Source organism: Lampetra fluviatilis, chromosome 18, assembly GCF_964198595.1.
Source record: "Lampetra fluviatilis chromosome 18, kcLamFluv1.1, whole genome shotgun sequence".
NCBI classification, from domain to species: domain Eukaryota; kingdom Metazoa; phylum Chordata; class Hyperoartia; order Petromyzontiformes; family Petromyzontidae; genus Lampetra; species Lampetra fluviatilis.
The window spans coordinates 7,881,908-7,905,312 of NC_136292.1; the positions used below are offsets into that span (position 1 = coordinate 7,881,908).

The following is a 23,405-nucleotide window of genomic DNA, read 5'->3' on the forward strand; positions in this document are numbered from 1 at the left end:
TGATGTTTTAACATCTTAACGCCGGTTTTATTGCCAGAAAGGGTAAAACCTTTTGTTATATTTTGATACTGGCAAGGGAGGTGCCATGATATAACGTACACAGTGTGTGTGGGAGTGCGTGCGTGGGTCTAACAGTAAGTGGGGAGCGGTAGTGTTGCGGTTCGCACTCTGCGCTACGAACCCGGCGACCAGCGTTCGATTTCCGCTCAGGGCCAACACCGGTGACGATTATCTGAACCGGTCCTGGGCCACCTCTAGGTCGACTTATCCTCAAATGAGTACCCGGACGCAGTGTGTAAACATGTCACTGGGGAGACAAAGGCGGCCGGGCGTGGTGCTGGCCACGGACACCCTCGTGTGCCGTGCCGGGCTTCAAAAGGTGCTCGCTAACAGCACTTGCCCCGACAGTCCGTTAGGGTTGTACGGGGGATCTTTGTCTCACAGTAAAACCTCGAGGCGGCCAGGGAAAACGGCGCCTGCTTCACATCTAAGCGCGCTGGTAGCGCTCTTCCGTGATGGCCCGCGGTACCCGAAAAAAAATCTGTCGTTCCTGCTTTCTCGAGGAAAGGTAACCTCGCCGAGGCGACTCCGGGGCCTTGCACGGATCCCGGAGGGAAACGCGGAAACTTTACACGCGACACTCGCGGGCCCAAAGTTTTGGCGGGTCACTCGCCGTCGAGTTCTCACCGCAAAAACCAGGCCGGCGCGCCCGCGTGCACTCGGTCCGCGCGAGCGCCACGGCGGGGGCCACAGTTCTTTTACGGGCCTCCAGTTAAATGTTCTTCATTCCAATTGGCATGGTTTTTTTTCCATTGAATCCCATTGCAAGCAAAAAGTGTCGGCGATGAAGGAGAAAAAGTGTAATAGCGTGTAAGAGCATTCGCATACCAAGATTTTCCAACATCTGCCAAATTACTTCGAAAGCGTACAGTAAGTTTTTACTACACCGGCACATCATTCCAACCGACGGGAGTTTATTCTAGAATATAAACCCTTACGTTGCTCCTGCGTATTACGGCTGCCAAGACACTAACTACGCCGTGTTTGCGACGGCTTTACGATGACACGAGACGTGAACCATTACAAATAATTTGATTGCAATTGGATGACGTCAAGCGTTGCTGCTATCAGCAACTCGTGGGCCAAAGGTCTTGGGACTATTATTTGCTCTGCGCACTCGCGGACGCATGCACGTACGCACGTACGCACGCACGCCAGCCGCACACGCCTGGACGCACGCCTGGACGCCTGGCTGCCTGCCGAGCAAACGGACACTGCTCCCAATAGAAAGCTCCGTGCGCCCACTGCGATCGCATCATCTGCATATAAATAGGGGCCTCACCTCCAAGCAAATTAACAGCGGCTCCTCGTGCCGGGTGGCGAGCAAACTGCGGGGGCGCGTAGCCAACGCAGGGAGACCGTAGCGATCGCACGCACGCGCCGTTAAAAAGGTAGAGGCGCAGCCCTGCAACTGCCCGCTCACACCACCGCCGCTGCCGCAGGAAGGGCCTCCGCTAAATGGTGAAGGCCTCCACGCGAGGCTCCCTCCAGGGAGGCGTATCCGCCAGCAGTGGCGTGAGAAGGCAATTGCAGAGGCTGCACCTCTGCCTTTTAAGCGAGCTCGCATGGGCCCCACTCGAGAGTATTTGGTTGCACTGTTAAAATGGGCAGTACGTCCTGGAAGAAGTGAGAGTGCCCACACTTTGCCCCATCGCACGAGACCTGCCGATCAACTGCCGAGTGGACAGATGCAGTGGGACGGGGGGGGTGGGAATTTGAGAAACCGCCCCCATTGTATCAGCTGCCGCGTAGGGAGATCAAAACGGGAGACCCCAGGAGTCTGACATATCATGAGCTTTCACCCCCCCCTCCCCACGAACCCCCCCCGCCCCCACCCCCACCCACTCGGCAATGTCGTTCAAATTCACGAATCGCTTCTTGTCTAGGCCTCTTTGAGGACTCACGAGGAGAAGTCCTGCAAAGGGACCTCTCCTCCGTCCTGACGCGCGGGGGCACACCGCTCTCCATGCGAGATTTCCCAACGGACCCTTCATCCCGTGACACGGACGCGGCGCGCCGTTCACAATTCGGCTCCCAAAGAAGCTCCCAGCACGCGGAGCGAAACGTCGGACATCGCGCCGACGACGCGCGGTGGGAGACGGAGAGACACTCACCCGGAATTTGAGAATGCGCGTCCTCGCGCCGTGGCCCCACTGCCTGCGCCACGCCATCTTCTGCAAAACAGCGACAAACGAAGGACTTAGGGGGCGCGGAGCGAGAGGCGCGACGGGCGGCCGTCGCGCGCTCACGACGGGGACGGCGCACGCCGTACGCCAACGTCGTCAAACGACACGGACGTCGCATAATGTCTGCCACGCACCACCGAGAGTGTGCGGCCACGCCATGCCGATGAGCACAAGTGGTGTGTGGCCCCCCGTGGTTTCTCTTCGCCGGATGCAACCCAAGCTTGTGAGGTCATTCAGAGGCATGACAAGATACTCTGGGATGAACAACGATCGTTTCAGAAAAGTTTAAATATTCAAAAAGGAAGCAGCCCAACGCTAAGTTGGGGTGCAATTGAGAAAATGTCTTGAGACATCTTTTGAGAATTTCCATTAAAAAGCGTAAGATAATGATGATTATTAAAGATGACGATGATTGAAGATGATGCTAATTATAAGTGTGATGGTGCCGGGCAAACAGCATCGCCATGTGGCCCTAGTTGGCACAGTTGGTACGATTATTCCCAGAAGAGCTGACGGCACAGTACGGTGTGTGTGTGTGTCCGCTGTGTATAGAACAAGGGGCCATCCATTAAGCACGTACGCAAAAATCTGTCAAAACTTGACCCCTTTCCCCCACCCCCGAATCCTAGAGAACGGCCGATATTTAATCCATGCATAAACGATCAAAGATTAATAATATTAACGTGTTTAATGATGCTATGTACATTGTCAGTAGACTCCCCATACGCAAGCGTACACATTTGGGTTAACCCCCCCTCCCCCTTCCATGCGTACGTACTGAATGGATGGCCCCCAACCAAAATAATTGACAATCCTTTATCAATCTACTGCTGGATGAAGGCTTTCCCACACCTTTCGCTCATGCGAGCCGTTTGGCCGTACTTCACCACACTGTTCGGTGCGTGTTGGTGCATGGTGAGACCCAGGGCCGGTTCAGATTTCTCTCGCCACCGGCGTTAGCCATGGCCGGGAATAAACCTCCGCTCACCGGGAGCGTAGTGCAGCTCATTAACCGCTGCACCACCTGATGCATCCACGTGCGTGTGTGTCTGCACACAGAAGCAGCTTTGCACGAGCACAACCCGAGGGAGCGTGGCCAGCTGTACCAGCACGGCGTGCTCGTCTCCATGGCTACCCTTGGCCTTCCCCCACCAGTGGAATGTAAGCCTGCGTCAACTAGATCAGAACCGTGCTCATAAAAGGTGTGCTTATTTTCAGCTTCTATTCTATACAAGAGAAAATTCTCGACTGACCGCAGCAGTTTTACTCTTTTACGCCGGGAGAAACCAAAAATAAATAAAAGGCAAAGGTGCAGCCCTTGCAATGGTCTGCTCGGGCCACTGCTGACGGAAGGGTCTCCACGAGAGGGAGCACTAGACAGCCCCTCTAGAGGGTGTTTGGCCTACTCTTACACGCCGGCCCAGCCGTCTCGGAAGGTGATGGGAGTACCTACACTTTACCCCACCGTGGACGGGCCCGCCGATCGACCGCGGCGAACCCATTCACACCGCTGGGTGCGAGCACGTGGAGGGGAGTTAATCAACTTGGAGATGTAATCGAACCGGCGGCCTCTGGGTTCCAAGCCCCACGTGCCGACGACCTCGCCACGGCGCCGGCTTCCCTGTGAAGATGAAACCCAGGCGGAGGCGACTGCCAGGTTCGCTCTCGGTGCGGGGGTTTTATTTGCACCTCGGAGTGGGACGCACGTCGGGCCGCGCGGCTCGGCGAGTGATCGATGGCTTGCGCGTGCACCCACTCGGACTTAATTATCCACGCAGTAGCGCCGGTGGCTTGCACGGGGGGCCAGCTGGCCCCGACGCGTGATTGAAAGTCGGAGTCGATTTGATTCCCGGCTCATCGCACGCGCGTGCGGCGAGGCACGTCGAGTAGTGACGTATCGTTAGAGAACGGAAGTGCGGTAATGAAGCCATTAGAGCCGTTCCTCCGTACGAACGTACATTAGCGATGAACAAAAACAAACCTCGCAAACAAATACAATGCCATTTCACTCCTTCACCGAAACATTACAGAAGCAATGTTTGGATGTTATACAGCGCGATGAAATTGGTTCTTTTATGAGTCTCACTGACGTGCCGTTTTGGGACATTTACGGTGTATAAATCCCCAGAACGATGCACGCGTAGCGTTTTGTTATTATCCGTTCTGCGTCTCCGTTGCCGTCAATTCGACCGTCTGTCCTGTGCCACCACAGTGTATACTAGCCCATCATTCATCTGGGGTCGATAGACGAACAGGGCAATCGTGATTGCCCTGTTAAGAGACTCGCCCCGTCATAGGCATGTGGAAAATCCACCACTGGTTCAAGGCTATGAACAGGATATCAGCACTGATGCCTTAAAGCTCACGAGAGCAGGAAATCACTCTGACTTGACGGTGTACACACAAGAGGTGAGAGCATTCGGCTCTCTGACTCATCCGACAAAGTACGAAAACTGGGCCAAGGTGCGACATTGCAGATGATCCAACCACGTCCTCTGCTCTGTATTTTCGTATCGCGAGTCGAGCACGAAGCGGGGACGCTTAAAACCAACGACAAAATCCAGCTGTTCACAAAAGTGTTGAAGGGGAGGACCAGGGACGGATCTTTTTCTGAAAAAGGGACGATCCCAGCCAAATTGGGACATTTGGCATCGCTTACCACACCCGGGATGGTTACAGGCACCTGCATCTCGGCCCAGAGAAAGCCGCACGGATAAAAATGTTAAGGTACAGGCGCAGCCCTGCAATAGTTCACTAACGCCACTGCTGGCGGAAGAACCTCCACTCTAGAGGGAGCTCCAGAGGGTAATATGTCTACTCTTCCACACTGATCAGATGTGTTGGAAATGGTGGGAGTACCCACACTTTACTCCACCACATACGATCTGATCGACCAAATGTGGCATACCCAATTATGAATACATTTGACCATTGCATCTATGGAATCGAACGGGTGACCTCTCGATTGCAAGGGCAATGCACGGACCATTACAGTGCCGTGGCAGCTCCACACAGTGATGAGCAGCGCCGAACACGCGGTGCAGTTCAGCCAAGGGCGTCGTGGAAATGTGGACAAAATTATCCAGCCCACTCCCCCCTTTAATAAAAACAATTCTCATCAAAGCGCGGCGCTATAAATCGAGAGTCTGCCAGTAGGCGGGTGATGTTGCTACACCGTTTTATCCAATTACGTAATTAAACCGAGTGGTTTTTATCGAATTTCGCAACTTTGGACCGTGACACCGGCACGCATGGCCTACTGCTCTTTATAATAAATAAAAAAACCATTTCCGGATTTCGAACCTCTGCTGTGAAGCAAATGGCGCGTAGCAATAGTAGTATTTTAGGGCCGATACTCTCGCAGTATTGACCAGGCCGGCCGCCGGGCTCCAACCCCAAACCGCTTCAAGGAGCGGCGAGCGCGCTTCCGCCTCTGGGCCGCGTTGCCGCCCAATTTCCCGTTCGCCAGCGCTCACTTGGGACCAATCACCGTTGCCTCCGTTCCGATCTCGCGCGATTCAATTACGGCACAACTAATGTCTGGCAAAGAGTCAACATCGTTAACAAACGGTTTTTTTCCCCATTTTGTTTCTATAATTCCCAGTTGTATAATTTAAGCGAAGGGGAAAAAGAAAATTCCATTAAGTTAAATAAATTAAAGTGTCAAGGGGACATTCACGTGAAACATGAACAAATCGTTGCTGATATATAATCGGCAAAGCGTTACTGCAGATCCACAAGGGCCCAGGCTGTGCGGCAGCTCTGTGCAATCCTCAACAGGCCGAGGGACGACTCCCGAAACAACGACAAGTGCCGCCGTTCACAACAGGACGTATTCTGGGCTGGATTGAAATTCACTTGGGAGAGGTGGCAATGGGGTGGCTCAGGGCTCAACGAGACACCGAGCCGGCACTGCTGCCGAGACGCTGTACCTGAATCTGGGTTTCAGCCGCAACGTGATTGAACCGGGTTCTCAAGCAGAGCGAGTTGGCGGTCTCAGCCAAGCCACCGGCGACCCGCAGATTTATAAAACAGACCCACAGACTTGCGCAGACTTACGCAGACTTGCACAGAGACACAGACTGATGTAGATATTCACAGACGACTTACACAGATACCCACAAACTCACAGGGAATTAGATGTGATTAAGCAAAGAGTACATTAATTAGTTAATGGTCTCAGCCCAGTCACTCATGACTGCACATAAATCCCATGATATTACATTTTGTATTCACTTAATTTGGCAATCCATTCCAGCTCTGGGAATTAAGAATGTCAATGTAGCAATACAAATTGGACATGAAAATAATCAGTCAATTTTTGCATGAAATCGTGACCTTGAATCGTGACCCCAAATCGTGACGCCGAATCGTGACATTTCACAGAGCGCAGAACAGTTACGTAGCAGCGCAGAACCGTGCGGCGGTAAGAATATGCACAATGCGAATCACGCCGCGGATGTTTGTTCCACCACATCTCAGGCCCCCAGAGCAGCATCACCCACGCAAGAGGACAACGACGACTTCCTGGCTGTGGACTCTGCCCTCAATTCATCTCAAGGCGCTGAGCACCGCGGAGGCAATCAACCCGAACCTACAAACGCGCTCTGCCGCGGAATTCACGAGCAGGGCGGCCTTCACACTTCCTTGAAGCAAAAATGTCAGCGTTAACACTTTCTCTCTCTCTCTCTCCCTTCTCTTCTTTTCCTCTCCTCCTCCTTCCCTCTGTTTGTGTTTTTAACGTGCGCTCGCAGTCGCTGTTTACACACGAGGTCTGGCCAGGCGGCGCTGTGTATTAGTCAGGGTCAAACGGTCAAGCCAGGGTGATTTCCTGCTGCTCAAATGAGCAACGAGGCGGTGCTCACCTCCTGTTTACAGCCCTGAGCCAGTGGTGAAAATTCCCCATACAGTGAGGGAAAAAAATATTTGATCCCCTGCTGATTTTGTACGTTTGCCCACTGACAAAAAATAGATCAGTCTATAATTGTAATGGTAGGTTTATTTGAACAGTGAGAGACAGAATAACAACAACAAAATCCAGAAAAACGCAGGTCAAAAATGTTATAAATTGATTTGCATTTTAATGAGGGAAATAAGTATTTGACCCCTCTGTAACTACGGTGGGAGAAAGTCTAGTCATGGGACAACCACTGGTTGACTTCCCCACGAGGTGGAACTCGTTTCATTGACCCTTTGGAGACGATGGGCTGAGTCGACCACCAATCAGGATTTGCACTCGCAACCTTTCCGATTGCGAGCCGCTCGCTCTCGCGCCGTGGCACCCGGTGGGATGAACACCTTCAATCAACTGGTTGGGGTGGCTCGGTGGCACGGGGACTCGGCTCCGAACGACACGTTTGCTAATTCCAATCCTGCCCAGGGGTCACTCACCCTTGTTACGCATTGTAGCGGTGGCTATCACTCCACTGCTAGACGAAGACCTGTCTACGACACGTCGTTCACGGCAACTGTTTCACCGCGACATGCACCACGTGGGTCAGCGGCGGCCCCCGCGAATTTGCGGAGCTAACGTCAGCACCACGTTGTGGTGATGAAACTCACTAAGGCACAACATGAAACACGTGCTTACTGATACAAAAAACACGAACGTACGACATGAAACACGCGCCTTACTGACGCCGCGTTGACTAGAGCTATGGGACATGTGATCCTCTCTGTGTAGTGTGGCCTGAGTAACCTTGGGGGGCGCAGGGGTTGGAAGGTCGTGGGAATAGGGTGGGGGCGGTGGAGGGGGGGGGAGGGCACGTGGGCCAAGCGTGTCGACTGGGGGGCCACCGCAACGGCACCAAAACGCTGAGAGCCACTGGGCTAAAGGGTTAAATCCAATGAACGGGCAACAGAAACGACCACGAGGAGGCCAGCAGTCACATGCACAGAATGCCATAAAGACACCCTGGTCAAGGTTGGCCACAGTTTCGTGTGCAAACAAAGACAAGGCTCCCCCCGTGTAGCATTAACAGGCCATTGGGGCAAGTGCTGTTAGCGAGTAGCACCTATGAAGGCCGAAACGGCACACGAGGGGGGTGGGTTGTCAACACCTCACCTTTGTCTCTGCAGCAGCGATGCTTACACACCGCACCAGGTACTAATTTGAGGCTGAGTCAACCGTGGGGAGACCCATGACCGGTTCAGATAATTATCACTGGCGTTGGCCTTGAGCGGGGATCGAACTCGTGTCGCTCCGTTTTTAGAGCAGCGCGATAACCACTGTGCCACCGCTCCCCACTCACACACACATGCACAAACACACCCACATGCACAAAGACAAAGATCCCCCGTATAGCCATAACAAACTGTAGGGCCAAGTTCTGTTAGCGAGCACCTATGAAGGCCGGAACGGTACACGAGGGAGTGGGTGACCAGCACCACGCCCGACCGCCTTTGTCTTCCCAGTGGCGATGTTTACACACCACACCAGGTACTCATTTGAGGCCGAGTTGACTTAGGGGAGGCCCAGGACCAGTTCAGATAATCGTCACTGGTGTTGGCCGTGAGCGGGAATCGAACCCGGGTTGCCAGGCTCATAGCGCAGAGCGCTAACCGCTATAACAACAACCGCCATTCGCCACTAAGTGGCGGTGACGTCACCACGACGCTTGTGCCAGGCTATGTGCACCTTGAGGCCACGTGAAGTGTCGAACGCCCGCTACACTACCGCACCCACACACAAACCCACACACACACATGCGGAACGCACACAACACACTGAATTTAGCTCCCATTGGGACGGTAACGTTGGGCTACTGAACACCCGGTCACTGGCTAGAGCCACGAAACCACAAGTTCTGCTATTTAATTTGCGTAAATATTCTTTTTGCTTCTGTTTACCGACTGTTCTGTCAGAATACGCTGACGTTTTCTGACTTTTGGCAGATGTGTCAGAAATAGATCAGTTATTCCCACATCATGCAAAAACACATTTTGAGCTACGATGTAATATTTTTCAGCGTTGGCCGTTAAGACCCATTTGTTTCCCCTGTGTTTTAAAGGAAAAGCTGGGTGGGTGTGTGTTTTTTTTGTGTGACCAGATTTTCCACTGGGGAGCACACAGGTGGTGCATCCGCCAGTCATCTCAGCCAGAAACACCCATAACCACCTTGGGTCTGTCCCGTGACTTCCTGCTCGCAGCCAGCCTTCCACACTTAACGTGACCTCCAAGTGGACCTCGCATGGCACAAGCGCCGTGGTGACGTTGCCACCACTTTCGGTGGCTGTTGTTGTTGTGACCAGATTTGTATCACGATGTTGGCACCGTGCACAGGTTGGTGGTTAATTCTTACGTTCCAGAGCTTCTGATAATCTATAGAATAGGGTACACATCACCTCCACGGACTTACGTGCGGTGTTGCAAGATATTTTACGGCGAGTCAAATTCTCATATATTTTTTACCGTGTCCAACACAGCGTATCTTTTAATTACCGTTTTATTTGCCGATCCATACATAACTAACACGAGCTCACGCTTTGGGCTTTTATAGATGGCCATCAATATAATAGCAGGAGACCCCTCAAACTTAATTTACAGCCAGCAGTGCCCGGAGAGAGATAGGGGTCGTTGGAAATGATGGGGCTTTACAAGCAAATAAAACCAGCAGGCGCCGCGGGCTCTGGGCGCTTGTGCACCCACCTGCCCTCGCTCGAAAGGATTTCGCTCGCTCGCGACGACGACGACGATGGCGGCGGCTCCACTCGGCTTTACCAAGCGCCCCGTCGGCGATTCCCTACGGTACTAATTTCGCCCAACTGGTCGTTACGCACAGGCATAGTAAACACGAGCGTCGATTAAACCATTAAGAGTCCTACATTTCGTACCGGGCGTAAAGGAATTTGGAGCAATTTAAATCCCTCCGTGGCCGATAAGATAGGTACCCGCTTTAGAGTAAGTCGTGCTTTTCACCACCATTGACCTTGATCATTCCAATGCTGGATGAAGGTCTGGCGATGCAACAATCAACCTATGAGCTGCACGCGGGCGGATTTCATCGCTCCAGCTCATCGTGGCGGACGTCCTCTCAGCAGCGTCCACTCGGATTGGACTGCCACTCCGTCGTTAGTCTCCACCCGCGGCCGGTCGCCCCTTCCAGCGACGTGCCCTGCCAAATAACTCTTATTGACGGCCACGATGACACCTGAACGCCACATGTTTCTCTTTCTGGCTCCCAATGGCTCAGACACCAGGACGCCCTGGTCATAGGAACGTGGAAATGCCACTACTGGCTTGGGGCTGTAAGCAGCAGATGAGCAGCACCACCACCACCACCGTCACCTTGGTGGGAGCAGCTCTGGGGTTTCGTGGCGAGGCGTGGTGAGGCGTGGTGAGACGTGGTGAGACGTAGTGAGACGTGGTGAGAAGTGGTGAGGCGTGGTGAGGCGTGGTGAAAGGCGTCACCGGTCCTTCCACTGCAACTCTACTCGCAGCCGCACCAGGACTGTTGCTGGCACATTCGAATCTTATAGATCAAATATAAACCCACACGATGAGTCCGATTCACATTATTTTTTAGGTGGATTGATCGGCCAAATGAGTGTTTGGGGTTGTGCTTTTAATTGTAGAGTGCCCTGGGGGATGCTCTGAGTAGGTTTCAAACGACCCATAGGAAATGTGTAGAAAGCACTCAGACTTTATGTATCGTGCAAAAAACCATCAGCCGTTCCTGTGCAAGTGCATCGTGCCCCTCTTGACTTTTGGCACCATTAAGCCAAGTTGAGCAAATGTGACCGACAGGATCGGTGATAAAGAGACGGACAACTGTGGATCAGATTCATCCTTGTTCGGACTCATCCGTACAGTCTGCCTCTGGGAACTATGCTCTGCGTGCAGAGAACTATACCAGAAGCAAAGGGTTCCTGCATTGTTGTACAGGGTGATCCACAGATACTCTTACATAGCCCACTAAAATAACACTGAGAAACTAACAGAAAAAAACTGGTTTAGTTTCAAAGCCTCCACACGTCTCCCACCAATCTGAAATGCACTTATTACACCGTGTAGCACTCACCGTAGGCTACCGAGCCATCCCAGTCACAATATCCAATCAGAAGTTGAGAAAAAAAGTGCGATGGGGTCATTAGAAATCGGTGGGGTATCTAGAAACGGATCACCCTGTATAACGGACTTTGACGATGACGACGACACCACGAGGACCGTCGCGCCCGCCTCACCTGCTGCATTTTCTCCAGGTCGAGGCTGGGCCTGGCCGCCTGCTCCCAGCCCGGCCTCAGTCGCTTGCACGGCGACAAATATTGCTGCTGCTGCTGGTGGTGGAGAGTCTGCTGCGATCGGCCGCCGCCACGCACTGCGTCGCACGCGCCGTCCTGCTCGTTCTGCTGGATCGGCCTGAAGGCGCTGGGGTGCTCGCACCCGGGGTCCTGCTCGGCCTGCGGAGGCAGCGGTCCGAAGATGGCACCGCTGCCGCAGCCGCCGGTCCCCGCGTCGACGCACAGCGCCTTCACCTCGTCGTCGCTCGAGCAAATGTCCACGGGGGCGCGCTTGCGCTTCTCGGGCAGCGACTGGGGCCGCTGGACCGTGCCGCACCCGCACCGGTCGGTGAACGGCGCCGGCGCTGCCACCGCCGCCGCCGCAGGAGGTCGCTCGGGGTCGTCTTCGCAGCCGGGACGCTCCGGTGCCGAGCTGGTCCGCGAGACCGCGCGGAATTCCCACTGATGGTGCACGGCCTGCGCCACTCCCGTTCCGCCGCACCGCCGGTGCTCTGCACGCGCACGTGGCCGGACGACATCGTCAGTCCGCGCCGATGACTTTGCCGTGGGTATAAAGTACATTCAATTAAATAGTCAGGGTTTTTTTTTTCTGCAAGCAATGTTGATAAACCAGTTCCCATGGCTTCGGCACACAGAAACACAAAGTGCTGCCACTATAAGATAAATCATTCCCACCATGTCCGTGTATTCGCAATGACAATGTATCCAGCTCAGTGCGCTGCTGAGCCACCTCACTCGAACGGGCGGAACAAGCGATAATATTATTACCATCCCGTGCTCGAACGTCCAAACAACTGTAAATGTTGAAGCGGTTAAGCTGAGAGAGTGCTACACTTGTAAGGTGAAGCCAAGGAATGTTTTAAACCCCAAACACACACACATATATGCCTGCAAAACAAACCATGACCACAAAGGCAATGATATGCCTCGCCTACCGCTGGCACACAGTACCACGGTGAAATGGAGATCTGTCAAGGGTTCCGCCTCCAATTTACCTTATATAACCAGCTGGGATGAGTGTGGGAACTGCTTGAAGGCTGCATCCAGGGTTAGGCCAGGGTTAGGCCTGTGCCCTGACGCTGGTGGCAAAACTTGCGGCCCCGTGGGGTCGGTCACCAAAAACTCGAGTGGCCAAACCAAAAAGGAGCAGCCAAGGAAACGCCTCCCACCTCTTCTCCCCACAACCACTCCTGGTATCGCAATCATTGTGTGCTCCCCTCACCCCCCTCTCGGTACGTTCCACTCACTGGCACTTGGCAAACACACAAGGGTATTTTGTCTTTTTATTTTTAGAGTTCAGGGAAACACTGAACACAACACCAGGCAGTTGTAGCAGGTTTGCACGCACGTGCGGTGCACCTCCCCTGATGGCTCATCCTGTGGCCTACGGCAGTGCACGCGGCGCTCTTGTACCAACATTCGTTATTCAAGCCAAGCCAGCTAGAGCCTATTGAGACCGAAAGGGCTCCGTTGCAATGGGGACCTAGCTAAGACTGCACATCGGGTAAAACCATCACAACTAGCAAGCCAAACACTAGCGATCACAAACCTGATATCAACATGACCTGAAACGGTCAACAATGCACAACAATTAACAATAAAGTAACGACCGACAACACATTCACAATAAACAATGGATTAGCAATCAACAATTACAGCAACGCATTCACAATGAACAATGCATTAGCAACCAATACACATTCTACAATATAATTAAAAAACAATTTCATCATAGTGAGTGACCAAGCAACTAACATAATTTCAATTAATCAGTGACTGGCAAGGATTACCTTGCAAACGCAAGGGAGACGCAACGCTATTCGACGCGCGAGGAGCGTGGTGACAGACGGCAGAGTGAATCGGCTCGTGGTGCAGGAACGCGAAGGATTGCGGCTCCGGCGACGCTTTCATCCAGCAGTGGATAGATGCCGGCCCGCGAGGACGATGGCGCATGCCGCCGCGTTTAGGTGTAGCGTCGCGCGTGCCAGCCACGTGCACCATCGCGGTACCTTTGTCGATGAGGGCCAGCTCCTGATTTTCATCCTCCGAGTCCTGAGTCTCATCTTCGTCGCTGGAGGAGCACGTCACCTGCACAAAAGCAGCGCCACCAACCCGTCTCTCTCTCAAAGTCCAACAAAATCCACTGGCAAGCCGATCGCCCCCTCTTCCGCCACCCTCGCGTCGAGAAAAATCGACTTTCCTGAACGCTCGGAACGCCAACTCCCAACCCCCCCCACCTTCCCGATTCTCGCTTTGGCGAACGTTCCCTTTAGCCCCCTCGACGTTTGGCGATAACGCGCCAACGTTTCCATTACCAACGCTGGGGCAAAGTGCCAGGGCGACAGGGCCCCCCCCCCGCTTTGGCCGTTGCCTCAAAGACGTCAACATGGCTCTTTTCAAGCGTGTGCGTGCATGCGTGGCGGGGACAAGCTGCAATCCCAATTCAAGAGTGCCAATCGCTCCTCAAGGGAACTGGCCAAACATCCCAAATGCAGGACTCTACCGAAAAGGAGATATTGTGCGCCCCCAGTCAAGCTTTCATTGTTATTGTTAGTAATCAAATGTTTTCATTTTATAGCGTCTGTCATCTTGGTGACCTTAGTCCCTGTTGTAAATGAGACCTATCCTTGCGCTCTTCAGTTTTCACACGGTTAAACAAATCAACGTGCCTGGACTCCTCCAACATTAGCCGTCGTGTACGAGTTGTTTTGTGGTCGTGCGGGAGAGGGCAGGTAGCCAAGGGAGCCTATAAACGCCGCTCAAGGGGGAGGGTGCAGCACGTGAGTTGCCCCCCCTCGTCCAAAGGTTGTGGGAGCAGCTGCCTCCTCCTCCAGCCTCCACATTCTCACTCCCATCAGCGTAACCCCCAGGTTCCAGCAGACTGACCAACAGCAAGGAACATTTGCATCCCTGCAGCAAAATCAAAACGTGTTTTATCGTCGTTTTGGTTATTTGATTAGGAGGCAGCAGCAGCAGCAGCAACAACACGCCCGGCACATAGAGCTGTGCTTGCTGGCTCTCGCTGCGTAAGAGGTGGCACACTGCTCACACCGGGTCACTGGTGAGCCACTCCGCGTGGTGGTCGATTATCCGGGTTGCGGATTACCCACACGCGAGCCAGTTCTATAACCAGCTGCTCCTCGCTCACCGAGGGCCTGCGACTCGGTGCCCGCAAACACGTGGGCAAGTAAAGCGATAACTTTTTAATTGGCAATAAAAACAGAGCATGCATTTTGCGTCTTCACCCCTGTTCTATGCAGCCAAACAATAAATATCTATTCAGGCCAAATTTATATAATAGTTGGATCCATAATAGGTTTTTTGGGTTAGATCACGTAAATAAATGTGTTGTTAAAACCCACCACCACCCGACACAGCCAACTAGTAAGGGTTGTCACGGACACAGAACATGCCAATTCGTCACTAGTACAGCACACCGGTGTGTTGGAGAGCCAAGCCACAACATTTACAATCAGTTTCATGATCGTGTCTGATTTATTCGGGCCAAACCAAGCCCCCGCCCACCTTCCCCCCCCCGGAGATAACTGAGAATTGATCGTACAATGCAGTATCTCAAATTTGACCCACGGGGTCGAGCCGTTGTAGGTGAAAAAAAAGCCTTTTTGGAAACTCAATGAATGGGACAATGATGTCGACACCGCCACGCCTGTGTGTGTGGGCTGTAGAGGCGCGCTCAGTGTGTGCGCGCGTGCTGTGTGCGTCTACAACTCACAGCAATGGGCCACGGTACAGTGCACGGAGTAAGTAAGCCTGCAGAAGTATCTGTGTTTTGTCACGAGCGCTTCAACACATTCACGTGCCGAGCGTGGCTGGTTTTGTACAGCACCAGTTTGGGTCTACAAAGAAATGGCACGGTCATGGCAGGGCAATAAATTACGAGCCGCGGGAAAGAAAATAACCGTGTGTACATTGGGTGGTTGAAGAATGTTTTTTTTTACATTCAATTGTCCAAAGTTTAATGTTCGGCTCTGTGGAGGCCTGTCTTAGCGTCAAGTTTTACACAAGCGGAAGGGTGAAGGAAGCTCCTACGCACGTGTACAGCCCACTTTGTCAAGCCACTGCTGGATGAGGACCCCCTCCACCCCCCGCCCACCGTGGGAGTTATTTGACCGGTCACACTGCCTGGTGCGGGTTGGTGAAGGTTGTGCGCAGCACAGAACAACAACAAGTGGGTTTTTGCTCCATTGGCCTCTGCGGAAAGTCCAGTAACACAACTCTGCAGCCACTGTTGACCATCTGGGAATCACCCATCCAAGCAATGTCCAGGCACAACCCGGCTGAGCTTCCCAGGTCTGGCGAGATTGAGCCATATGGTCACACACACACCAAATTCTTATGCAGAATAACAATTATTCAGTGAATGCTGTAATCATGCCACTCCAACGTCCCGACGCACCTGTCTCAAGGTAAGCCAAAAACCTAAATGTCTCTGCTCGAACAAGCTTGGGGAAGTGCTCACGTTCACCGACAGACCCTAAATGAGTGGGTGGAAATTCCACGTGTATATGGCGAGTGCCAGACAATAGACGGCACTTCCCACAAACATGGCACCATTTTATTTACCACGAACGGAGCCGCAGTGCGATGAGCCGAGTCGGCCTGCAAGCAGGATATGAGCTCGCAAACTTCCGACTGTGAGTCACCGGCTCTAATCATGGCGCCACACACCACGTGTAGCCACCCACCAGCCGCTTATTGACGTTCATAAACAGGGGTGGGATAGTCGCTGATCCTGTTATCCGTGTATGTCCATGGAAATATAATCCTGATATCCGCAAAGTAATCCGCAGACAAAAATCACAGGTAATTAAATCAACTTGCTACCATGCCTGGGTCACTCCGCTTATCTGTAAACAAAAAAAGAATGCGGATTTAGTGCTTTCCGAGACCACATTTGGATAACTTATCCAAAAATAAACGAGACATGGGATTAATTTGCTAACACATCTGGGCCACTCTGCTAATCCGCGAATAAAAAAAAACGCATTCTAGGAAAAAAGTTCTGTCAACGGATAACGGGATTTGTCCAGACACCAGTCCCATTCGCTGGCCCCCGCTCCCAAACTTTTGGCACTACGATTTGGCAGCAGTTCCACGGGAGGGGACCCTGGTTGGCGTTACCTTGGCGGAGCCAGGCCATGGCTCGCTCAGCGACTGAGCCCGAAGCCTCTTGGTGAGCACCCGGAGCATCGCGCCGGTGCCGTGACCCCCGCGTAGGGGTCACGGGGTCACGAGGTGAGCGTCGTGTCCACACAGGATGATGATGATGATGTTCGGGCGAGGTGTCCTCCTCGTGTCGTCCCTTCGCACATGAGTGCAGCCCTGCACCCCCGGCCCGCTTCCTGTAACGGGCATCATCAGAGCAATGTCACGCAAGGACAAAAGATACAGGCGGATGGACACACGTGGGGAGAGAGACAGCGACATGGCCACACGCGTACGGATGGAGACACAACCGGGCGGTCTTGTCGACACCGTGTTTGCCCATAGAAGTACACACAGCCACGAGCACAAGCGATACGCACAACTATCACGGCAGGGAACACAAAGGCGCGGGGGTGGGCACAATAACTAGAGACACACACACACGCAGGGATGCTGTGCACGGATAGCGAGGGTTTCCTGGGATTATGATTACAAAACAAGACGGATGATGTACACGCACGCACGCAGTCAGGGCGGAACTCATAAACACACAAGTAGGGCACACACAGAGAAGACAAACACCATTGTGTAAGTTACAACAACAAGGGTGTCAAACGCAGAGTTCGAGAGACACAAAGGGGCACGAGTAGATAGACAACAAGGCAGACATGGGAGACACGCAGAGGTGCACATTTGCCAAGGGAGAGAGACAAACGTGGAGAGACACACACGACACACACGCAGACACAGACACTCAAGAGACTGACAGCAAGACAGAGACACAGCAAGACAGAAAAACACAGGAAAACGCGCATATACTCAGGCACAAAGATTGTCAAAAGAGACACACACGGACACCGCCACCAGGGCAAAGACACTCAGACACAAACACACACGAGACGCCGATACTTCGAGACAAAAGAGAAAGACACACACACGAAGATACAGCTAACAACGCAGAGATACTGTCTAGGCACACATACACACATACACAGGCACACAAAGACAAACGCACAGACACGAAGACAAACACAGACACAAAGAAACACACACAGACACACGCAGAGACAGACGTGGACACACACACAGGCATACGGAGAGCGGAGACACGGAAACCCAGACACAGAGAGAGAGACACACACACAGAGAAGCACCACAGAGACACATAGAGAGACACAGACGTAGACACAAAGACACACAGAGAGAGAGAGACGCACCCTGGACACAGCCTCCAGGCCGGACTCGTTGTAATGGCCACGGCGCGAGAGGATAGTGGCAGCAGCAGCAGCTGCTGCTACAGCAGCAGCAAGAAGAGCAGCAGCAGCAGCAGGATGATGATGATGAAGAGGAGGAGGAGAGAGGATACGAGCAGAGACGAGGGGAGCTCAGAGACAGAGAGAGAGACGCAGACGAGAGGGGTGGGAGTGAGACGCCGCCTTTGTGAGCGGGCGGTGTTGGGAGGGGAGAGAGAGAGAGGAAGAGGAGGAGGAGGGGACGCAACCAACTCTCGCGATACGCAGAGCACTGGCGACGGGCGGACTACCGCATTCATTATTAAACTATATACATGCACCCAATGTGATGATGTACATGCACACCGCAACACGTGTAGCCGGCGTGCCACGTGCAGCGGGCGCGTGACGCTGTACGTACCGCGCGGATGATGAGCACGAGTATACATGCACGCACGCAGGTGATACATACACGCAACACACGTGTAGCATACATGCCAACGCACATCCTGTGTTCATGCACGCGCGACATTGACTCTACACACGGCCTGCGTGCCTGATATACTCACACATACGTGCAACCAAATATTCATGAAGTCATGTCTGTATGTGTATTATACATGCACGTATAATGCATGATGTACACACATTCACTCCATAAAGATAGCATGTATAAGTCGTACATTATATACATGCTGTATTCTGTATTATGCACAAACTATACAGAGCGCGTCATGGCGCAAACAACACGCTGTACAGTGTATGCCACTTCCTACAATATTTGAGAGCTCAAAAATGTAAACACAATTGGTTTTCACATTTTAAATCTGATCTAACACCTTTCGTCACCTCCAGATACAAACTTTCGCAGGCCTAACTAGCTTCGAAAACACAGCGGTCAAACATTCTCGACGAATAATATGTATTTATTGGACTCAAATGTGTGTTGGATGCAATGAGAATTTTTTTTTTGTTGTATTCGGTTCAGCAATATATGGACCACGTTTCAGCTTCCTAGCCCTTCTAGAATATCATCATCATAAATTACTCCAATGCCCCAGTCATCATCGCAGTCATTTACATTTGATACGTAGACTGTGTTGCATATGCAATTGACGTACCGATCAAGCCACACACATACGTGCTGTCAACCGATTGAATGCAAGTCAAACGAGGAGGCAAGGGCATCATTGGCAAGGTCACGTACGGGCGTGGCCATGCCACGTGCGTGCGACTAAACTCAAAGCCAAACTTGAACCTGGACCTCACCCAAAGCGAGTCGCCTGTCAACTTGAAACCCGAAGCCCCCACCACGGCAAGACTCACCTGGCCTGGCCACCCAGGCTTGCTGGAGGCTTGCGACGAATTGCCCACAATCTAGAAAGCCCGCAAAACTTTTCACGCTTCAATAAATCGATTCTCGTTTGTCTTTGTGTTATAGCGAGCACTGTCCGCCTCCCAGTGTCCGTCTTCACCGTGCCCGTTTGTACTGCCTGACTCCTTCTGCCTGACTCGTTTGTGCTGGTTGTCTAGTTTGTGCTGTCTGTCTCGTTCTGCCTGGCTCGTTTGTGCTGTTTGTTCTGTATCTCGTTTGTGCTGTCTGTCTCGTTCTGTCTGGCTCGTTTGCACTGTTCGTCGTCTCGGTAGGACTGCCTACCACAGTGTCTCGGTCTTATTTCTACACAACAGCCTGCATTATATTTTTGTAATACAATTCGCATGCATGTCAAATCATATAACTCCTATTGTCACGGAAACAGAACACGCCGATTCGTTACAGCACACATCAAAATGTTGTGGACAATGTTGTTGACATGTGGATTTGCTCTCCAACACACCGGTGTGCTGTACTAGTAATGAATTGGCATGTTCTGTGTACGTGACAAATCTTACCAATTGGCTGTGTCGGGTGGTGGCGGGTTTCACGACACATTTCAATTTTACGCGATCTAACAAAAAAAACCCTCTATTATGGATGATATTGGTCGTGAAAGCTTTTGTGTTAAGCAATTTTAATACAGATATGGCCAACAATAGAATAGCCTATACATCATTGCGAGAGTGGGAGCACTTCTACTCCGAGCTGCACAAACTACACTAAGAGCCCTTGCCTACACAACCTACCCAGCAGCATTTCTGTAACGGCTCACACGCCCTTGCTGATGCACCTTCAAAAGTAGAAACCGGCCTGAGGATCTGCCGCTCAAAACCAATCCTGCTTGAAAAAAACATTTCCCCCCGCAATAAGCGTCGGCTGATGGTCCTACAACGGCTTAGTCGTTCTTGTGGTGGCGACGAAGAAGGCCGATGGACACGTTTGTCGATCCTGCGAGATCGTCTCGGGTTTCATTTGCGGCCCCCAAAGTGCGATGCCAACTCCGCATTGGTGGCGCCAGGTGCGACCATTCTCCACGGAGTGCCCCTCCTCGTCACCCACGCATCCATCCATCATCACGCGTCGTCCCAACCGACTGCCAGGCTCAGATGTAATGCTCCATGTTCATCTTATTAGGCAAGCGGCTGATCGATACTGTGTGTTGTGCGCTTGTACTATTAAGGCCGTGATGTATGACTCCTGGGCTAAAAAAAATGTCGAGTCAGGAAGTGTGAGGTCATTTATGCGGGGGTCATTCTTCTTCTCTCTCTCTCACGACAGTGCAGTGTATTGGTGTTGCATTCTTGTCGCACCCGCCGTGTAGCTGCTCCCATTGTCATGCACGAGCTCTCATTGAAAAGCCACGAGCAAGCAGGGGCCGTCTCTGTGACCTCACTGCTGGATGAGTGAGCGCCTCTCCACGCCCTGAGGGCTGTCGGGGTTAATTGACCGGACGTAACCTCCGCTGGTCTGTGTGGGCGACGCGCAGAGATGCACTGCCCTCTGCTGTCCAAAACGTAACCCCGTAGCCTATAGCACCTGTTGTGCATTGCAGCTGCCCTTCCAAAGCACTATCCAGAAATGGCTCCGAGCAGGTGATGCGAAACGTCTGACAACATGCCAAACAACAACCCGAAAAACACAACTCAGCAGCGACAACCCACTCGGTAGAATTGACAAAGAGATGAAAGCACATGGACAATTGTGCATTCTCTATTCGGGACTCGAGAGTTTAAGTAGCAGAGTCAAAATATGAATCACAATAATGCCCTCTATCCAGGGAAGACTTTGAGTCTCGCGACTTTTTTTTTGCGGGATTGTGCTTGATGAGGATTTGCGTGTGGGTAACAAAAAATGGAATATCCAGAGAAAGTTCATACATCTGAGTGAGTAGCACCCAAAGATCTGCAGAGATGATGTTATCGCATTACATCCATTTGCTGTACCGCCATCTTTCACTCACCGCAAAGCCGAGCCGGTTTTGGTGGTTCCGCAGAGTTTGTACGATCCGTCAAGCCTTGCCTCCACAGTGTCTGCGATTGAACACAAGGCAGAGTGCCCTGCTAGAACGGCGCAGTCGCCACGTTCCTTCATGAAAAAACAAGAATAGGTGTTTTTTTACCCTTTCTGGCAATGAAACAGGTGGTGTGAAGATGTTAAACACACAAAATAGAAACCTTTTGCAAGGAATCACGTCTGCATTAGCTACACGTACTTGTGGTGAACATGCAAACAACGTCTTCTTGGTTCTTTCGGTAAAGTCACGTAGAAGGGAAATAATAAAATAATACAAATTAAACATAATATAATAATTCTCACGACGTTTCGGCCACAACGCAAGCAGCCATCCTCAGGTGAAGAACAGGTCTGTCGGAAAGAAACGTCGTGAGAATTATTTTATTATGTTTTATTTTTATTATTTTATTATTTCCCTTCTACGTGACTTTACCGAAAGAACCAAGAAGATGAATTCCTGCAGTCACGAAAGCTTTAAATCGAAATTTAAATGCAAACAATGCTCTGATAATGCAGTGAAACTGATTGGCCTACTCCAGAGACCGACTTCTTTATGGCCTTGTCTGGCCAGTGTCGGACCATAGAACACCGCAATACGAACAAGACAAAGACGATGCACTATCAGAGCATCTTTCGTTCACGGTGACTAGCTATATTATACTGTACATGCTCTGATAGTGCCTCGTCTTTGTGCTGTTCGCCTTTTGGCGTCCTCTGGTCTTACACTTGTGAGACCAGGCCCTAAAGAAGGCTGTCTGGTGTAGGCCAATAAGTTTCAAAGACAATGTTTTTATCAGAGCATAATCTTGACCTAAAGCTTTCGTGACTGCAGGAATAACATATTCTATGGGTCTTTCGGTAAAGCCACGTAGATGGAAAAAAATTAAAAAAGATATCACGACGTTTCGATCGCAACACAAGCAATTGTCTCACCTGATGACGATTGCTTGTGTTGCGATCGAAACGTCGTGATATTTTTTATTATTTTGTTATTTTTCTATCTACGTGACTTTACCGAAAGACCAAAAGAATATGAATTCCTGCAGTCACGAAAGCTTTAAGTGAAGGTGAAACTGTGTAAATCGCTCACCTGAGGGTATTCAGTGGTGAGAATTCCACGTTCCTATGGCAGGGACCGGTGTAATCCATAGGACAACCACGATTGGCTTCCCGGCAGTGCCGGGTTAAGCTAGTGTGGGACCTGTAGCAAATGTTATAAAGGAGCCCTAAATTAAAAACAACATAAAATATTAAAACACACATTTGTAATTTGAATAGTAAAGAATTGGACGATTTTTGACCCCCCCCCTCCCATCGTCACACGGCGTCACAAAAAGTCAGCCCCCCCCTCAAATATGACGTCACAAAGCTCTGCCCCCCCCCCCAAAAAAAAACATGCTTCAAATCGCTTTAAACTATTGTCATTGTAGTGCGTATTTAATGTGGCGCTGCAATCTGATGTTGTAGGAGAACACATGTATTAAAAAGTCTATTTACTTAAGTAGAACGTGTTGTTTATATTTATTTAAAGTTGCGCATTTTGATGTGACGTCACATTTCTCACCCCCCCCCCTCGTCACACATCGTCACAAATGTCTGACCCCCCCCCCCCCCCCCCAGGTGCGTAACGTCATTTATGGACGGCCCCTAATACGACAAATCGCTAACCTTAACCACCCAGTCGTTCATAAAAGTTGAAGGCGGTATAGTACTATAGTAATAGAGTAAGTGCAGAATCGCTGAACTGGAATCGATAGCTTGAAAGCATTTAGCGCGGGGCCCTTGAAAGTACGGGGCCCGTAGCATATCTAGCTACTTTTGCTACGAGGATAATTCGGCACTGCTTCCCGGTAGTGTACACATCATGAACTTACAGCCCCTTTGACAATCCCTTGGTGCATGAAGGCCTCCACTCGCCATATTGGACATGAAGGATTCTAGATTTGAAGCTTTCGTGACTGCAAGGATTCATATTGTTAGGTTTTTTCGGTAAAGTGACGTAGGTAAAAAATTAATAAAAGTAAAATAAAATAAAAATCACGACGTTTCGGAGGCAACACAAGCTTCCGTCTTGTGTTGCCTCCGAAACGTCGTGATTTTTATTTTATTTTTATTTTACTTTTATTAATT

The 23,405-nt window shown here is 51.4% G+C and overlaps 1 protein-coding gene across 5 annotated transcripts in view; it reads right to left on the bottom strand.

Moving 5' to 3' along the window:
- The window catches only part of LOC144937183 (uncharacterized), a 111,484-nt gene that overhangs the window by 82,508 nt on the left and 5,571 nt on the right, over nucleotides 1–23,405 (bottom strand). For 2 of the 5 annotated variants that reach the window (XM_078864502.1, XM_078864506.1), the window contains exons 1-3: nucleotides 13,277–13,484; nucleotides 11,430–11,977; nucleotides 2,175–2,234 (exon numbers count right to left, since the gene is read on the bottom strand). In XM_078864502.1, coding sequence (XP_078720628.1) covers nucleotides 2,175–2,234; nucleotides 11,430–11,977; nucleotides 13,277–13,439 — 771 coding nt within the window. In that variant the 5' untranslated portion in view covers nucleotides 13,440–13,484. The other 3 variants (XM_078864503.1, XM_078864504.1, XM_078864505.1) reach the window with 3 other exon arrangements.